General features: G+C 41.1%; 1 protein-coding gene across 1 annotated transcript in view; it reads left to right on the top strand.

Annotated features, from left to right (window-relative positions):
- Nucleotides 1–5,034: 5,034 nt before the first annotated feature.
- The window catches only part of COL9A1 (collagen type IX alpha 1 chain), a 90,128-nt gene continuing 89,162 nt past the window's right edge, over nucleotides 5,035–6,000 (top strand). Inside the window, 2 exon segments of the mRNA XM_070377099.1 lie at nucleotides 5,035–5,081; nucleotides 5,581–5,654. Of these exon segments, the coding sequence (XP_070233200.1) occupies nucleotides 5,068–5,081; nucleotides 5,581–5,654 (88 nt within the window). The 5' untranslated portion in view covers nucleotides 5,035–5,067.

Here is a 6,000-nt window from a genome sequence, read left to right as displayed (position 1 = left end):
GATTGAAGGCAGGAGGAGAAGGGGATGACAGAGGATGAGATGGTTGGATGGCATCATTGACTCAATCGACATGAGTTTGAGCAAGCTCCAGGAGCTGGTAATGGACAGGGAAGCCTGGCATGCTGCAGTCCATGGGGTCACAAAGAGTCGGATATGACTGAGCGACAGAACTGGACTGATATAGACACATATATGGACAATTAATTTATGACAGGGAATCCAAGGAGAAATGAGAGTCTCTTCAATAAAGGGTGTTAAGAAAACTGGACAACCACATGCAAAGAATGAGGCTAGACACCGTCTTACACCACACACAAAAATTACCTCAAAATGGGTTAAAGAGTTGAATATAAGACCTGAAATCACAACACTCCTAGGAGAAGACATATAGAGTAAAACTCCTTGACATTGTTCTTAGCAATGCTTTTGTGGATCTGACTCCAAAGGCAACAGATACAAAAGCAAAAGTAAACATACGGGCTGTATCAAACAAAAATGCTTCTGCACAGTGAAGGAATCCTTCATCAAATGAAAAGGTAACCTACTGAATGGAAGAGGGTATTTATAAATAAAATATCTGGTAAGGGCTTAATGTCCAAAATATGTAAAGAACTCATACAACTCAACAACAACAAAAACAGACAACCTGATTAAAAAATAGGCAGAGGATCTGAATAGACATTTTCCAAAGAAGTCATACAGATGGGAAACAGATACATGAAAATATATTCAATATCACTAATTATTAGAGAGATGCATATCAAAACCACAATGAAATATCACCTCACACCTATTAGAAAGGCTATTCTCAAAAAGATAAGGAATAACAAATGTTGGCAAGGATGTGGAAAAAAAAGCACCCCTCTTAAATTGATGATTGGACTATAAATTGGTTGCAGCCACTAATTAAAAACACATACTTACCCCCATGTTTGTTGCAGTACTATTTACAATAGTCAAGATATGAGAATAATCCATATCTATCAATGGATGAATGGATAAAGAAGGTGTGTTACATATATACAATGGAATATTGTATACTCAGCTATAAAAAGAATGAAATCTTGGCATTTGTGATAACATGGATGGACATGGGAAGTACTATTCTAAGTGAAACAAAGAAGAAGAAAGACAAATACTATATGATTTCACTCATATATGGAATCTGAAAAAAACCTCAAACAAACAAATGAAAAAAAAATCATAAATGCAGAGAACAAATTGGTGGTTACCAAAGAGGCAGAGGATTGGAGGGTCAGCAAAATGGGTGAAGGGTGAATTATGTTTTTTTTTTTAACTGAAAAATTTCTCAGTGCTCCTGGACTGAGTTCATACTTGTTTTCAGTGATGGTGCAGCCTCTTCCACGTGTTATTTCACAGTCATTCTTACATTTGATTCCACACTGAGCCATGATCTTCCTCAGGGCAAGGTTGTGTTTATTCGTACTTCTTCTCTCTTCAACTCCTGACACTTGGTAGCCGTGACATATACTTGGGGTACACTTCTTGATTCAAGAAGTGTTTGTCGAATGACTGAGTAAACATGAAGAAAGTAGATGATCAAGGAAGACGATTATTTGTAATGATGTTCCCTAATTTAAACTGTAAGTAAATGAAATTCTGGGGGGATAGAAAGGAAAATATCAGTGTGTATATCTGTTATGTAGAGCACAGTGTTTTGAGGGGGGTTAAGAGAGGTTAAAGCACAATTATTCTGTATCAAATACTTTTGTTTATAAAATGGATCATTTAAAACATCAAGCTGTCTTGGTGCATTTATAGCCTGACATAAATAACCAGATTTCATTTCCATATGGTTTTTCAGGATTAGAACTATTAGGTATAGTGAGGCAATAGAGTTAATGATGAAAAAACTTGTGTACCTGTGACTTTAGGCTGTAGCATGACCAGAGGGGAGTACTGCAGGGTTTCTACTGCTCCCTTTGAGACCCTAATGGCATATGAGTCATTCAGTCGTGTCCAACTGTTTGTGATTTCATGGACTGTAGTCTGCCAGGCTCCTCTCTGTCCGTGGGATTCTCCAGGCAAGAATACTGGGGTGGGTTTCCATTTCCTTCTCCAGGGGATTTTCCCGACCCAGGGATGGACCCTGGGTCTCCAGCATTGTAAGCAGACTCTTTACAGTCTGAGCCACAATGATAGTGGTTAATGTCATATTAGGAAATATGACTAATAGAAAATGGGGATGGGAGGAGGAAGGGAAAAGTGTCCTTAAATATGCATGTTAGATAAAAATATCTTTTTATCTTTAAAAAATATTTTACATTCATATATATATTTTAAAATATATTTTTCTCTGGATTTACATTTTTTTCTTAATAGAGTACTTGCTTGCTCTTCACCATCTTAAATAAAACTGCCACACTGGAAATACACCAAACCACTTATAAGCAAACCCATTTTCTTCTCTATTCTTTTATCTTTTTATTAAAAGTTTGCCTTCAGATCCCAGCTATAGAAGATTCTTCAAAGTGAGGTGGGGCAGGAGCAAAAGCAGACGTGAGATTTCTAAAACACTTAACAAAAGAATTTCTCAAAAACCATAATTCCATGGGGAAACCTGCCAGTTCTTTCCTGGAGTAATATATTAGAGGACTTGTTTAGCAAATAGATAACTTCAGTGGAGAGGGTGCTTTTGGAGAAAGCCCGTTTCCCTATGGATCTAAGGTTGGCTTACCTTGTGTGATTTTGGGATGTCAAGATGTCTCCTTTGATGTCCTACCAGTAGAGGGTCAATTCTTTTTTAATCATAATTTTCTCTGAATTTTATTAAAGCAATTTTAAAGTTTATTGGCAGCAGATAAAAGCTGATATTACAACCTGGTCTGTGTTGGTTTCTGCCATATAAAGGAGACCTAACACTGATTTTGTATAGGAAGCATATGCCCCCTGAATTACACAGAGCATAATTAGGTTACTAACAGGAGAATTGGGACCCATATGGCCCTTTAGAAGCAGAAGTCAGAAGGTAACGGAGATGAGGATTTCTGTGCTTTCTAACTGAGATGCTGTGCAATAGAAAGTTCTTTTTATAACTAGAAACCAGTGCAGAATTTCATCATGTCATTTGGCTCATTCAAAAGCTTTTTACATTGTTCTAAGAACGGCTGTGACAATGCAACCCCCACTTTGATCGCTTTGACCCAGTTTGTCATATTTGTGGAAGAGCACTTACTGGGTTGCATCTTGATGTCACTCCTTATTTACTCACGGAAATGTGGGCTCTTCTAGGCCAAGGGCTCCAGCTTATGCAGCAGACTTTTTCTGTCCTCAGTCTGAACACACTCTTACTTAAGAGTGAGTCATTGTTGATGTCTCTAAAGACTAAGTGAGGTTTATCTAGAGAGTCAGTTCTCTGGGCTAGTAAACTGCTCCATTTAGATAAGATACGCCCTGGTTGACTTTTAAGAGTAAGCTAAGGCAGGACCACCTGTAATTCTGTGACTCAACCAAAATGGCTGCCCAGGGAAATCGTCTTGGATAGATGGAAGGAGAATGACAGGGATGCATGGAAAACTCCAAACAACATGAGGAAATGGATGTCCCAGCACTGCGGGGAGACAGGACTCCAACAGGTAGGTCACGAGTAGAAAAGCAATGAAAGCAAATGGGTGGTGGAGTTTGCCTAGCTCCCATTTCCTCAGCCAAACCCTTCAGTGAGCTGAGGGAGGCAGAAGAGGAAAGGATTTTTTTTTTTTTTTTTTGAGGGTGGGGCAAGGGGAACAAACAAAACATAAGAAGAAACACTGCTTATTTTGCAGTGAAACAAAAAGTTAGTTTATTTGAAACTTAAAGAAATGTTGAGGAAGCAAAACTACTTCATGCTAGATACCATGGCTCATTAGGACTTTTAGATCCTCTGTCCCTAACAGTCCTTGAGTTTGGGCTGGACTGTCCTGAGTGGATGGGGTGGGGACTCACTCTTGACCTGCTCAGGTTCTGGGAGAAGGTGAGTATGTCTGACACGGGACTGATAGAAATCTCTCTCTCCAGATCTGTGTTCCTGGTAACTTGCACTCAACTTGTTTTTAGAGCATAAGATGTCCCTGATTTCCAAGAATATTCTGCTCAACTCGTATTGTTACCATAGAGTTTAGGAAGAAATAAGACCTGAGGCTTGAGATTTTATCAGGCTCTCTAGCCAACAAGTGCAGAGAGCTCACAAGTGTTGAGTAAATTAGCCGTGCAACTTTGAAGTTATAAGTTACTTCATTTTCTGTGCCTCAGTTGTCTCACCTCTAAAGTGGGAATAATGTTAGTCTTACCTTATAATGTCACAAACACTAAATGTTATCGGGCTTCAAGTACTTTCAGTAGAGGGGAACACGTGGTGAAATATTAACTCAATAACAATGACTCAATATTAACATCAATGATAACGATGATGGGAATAATGATGGTTCTCCTGAACCAGGTGCAAGACTCTGCTTGCTATCCAGTTTAACTCTCTAAACAACTATTTGGGGGTAACTATTTTCAACTTGTTTTGCAGTTAAGGCAGCAGAGTGACAGACGTATTAACTAATTTGCTGGAGGACATACAACTGAAGCATGTCAGAACAAACGGAGATTCAGAACAAGGTTGACTGGGCACCGGGCCCCGTGAACCCCCACATCCCTACTTTGCTCTAAAAGCTTCCACTGTATTCCTATAGCAGTTCTCAAAGTTTCCACTGTGTCCTTATAGCAGCTTGCCTGTGAACTTCTCCACATCCTGATTTTTTTTTTTTTTTTTCTTTTCAGCAAATGTTCCCTTGCTAGTCCCTCCTTCAGTATAACCTCGTTAGCTTTGGGGACACACCCCTGACTAGGCCTGGCCTTACTGGGCGGCATCTCCCCACCCCTTCCCTCTGCTTTGGCTTAAAGTAGCACCAGATGCCTCTGGTCCACTCCCTTTGCTTTTAGCCCTCACAAGGGCAGGAGGGACCAAGGCTGGCCCAGAACTCAGCCCTGGGGTGGCACTGAAGGGGCCTTGGGGAGTATTGACTCCCCTACAGTCCCGTCTTCATTGGGACTGTTGGCAACGAAGGAAAGCCAGTTGGGAAAATGAAGAGCTTATGGTAAGACTTTGAGATGGAAAGCAGTGGTGGGGAGACTGGACTGGGGGCGCTCAGAGTCAGGGGTCTGTGTTTTTACAGTAGTGGTAGCAGGGGAGGAGAGAGGGAAGGGAGGGGAGAGGAGGGAGATGGAGAGAGATGAGAGAGGGAGAAAAGAGTGAAAACGAGAGAGAAGAGAGACAGCCGCCAAAATGGAGAGGCAGAGAAGGAAGATAAAAGAAAGCAGAGACAGAGACAGAGGGGTAGAAACAGCAAGACGGGTAGGTATGGAGAAAGCGAGACAGGGAAAACCAGTCGTCTCGTGATCATTTTAGAATAGGAGTTGGGAAATTGAGGATTCATGAACTCTCTCAATTGAATTTAGTAAAGAAAATTGAAAAAAAAATAAACTAGGCTGAGGACCAGTCACCTGCATTCATCAGGTGTGCCACTTTTAAAATCGTGACATAGTCCCCACCTGGAAGGACTCCTGTTTGAGACATTTTTCTTCTCTCCTCTTTAGGAAAATTCCAGTTCTCTTCTTTGTATGCAGTTTCCTGGGGACCTGGGCATCAGTGACTGTCAAGCGTCGCCCAAGTAAGAGGTCCCAGTTTCTCGATTTCAAAATACTACTTGTTCCCTGAAAGGACTAGGCAGGTCTGTGGTTGAGTGAGACAGCCAGGGTCCTTCACACCCTCCTTCAATCCTGCTTTGGCTGTCGGTGTATTTTATGGCCGTGTTCAGTGCTGCATATGGAGAAGTCTTGGCTGTGACCACAGTTGGGCAGGAAGCCTAACCTGTGTCTAGCCCAGCACCTACCTGGTTCAGATGGTGGTTGGTAATGTTAGATGGATGGGTGGATGGATGAATAGATAGAAGCCAATAATCTGAGGTCAGATGAGGTGTAAAGAGTATGTTTGATGGACTGAAATTGCAGGCCAAA

This window comes from Bos mutus, chromosome 9 (genome assembly GCF_027580195.1).
Source record: "Bos mutus isolate GX-2022 chromosome 9, NWIPB_WYAK_1.1, whole genome shotgun sequence".
Lineage (NCBI taxonomy): Eukaryota > Metazoa > Chordata > Mammalia > Artiodactyla > Bovidae > Bos > Bos mutus.
The sequence above is the reverse complement of the archived record's forward strand: the minus strand, read 5'-3'. Positions and strand labels throughout refer to the sequence as shown.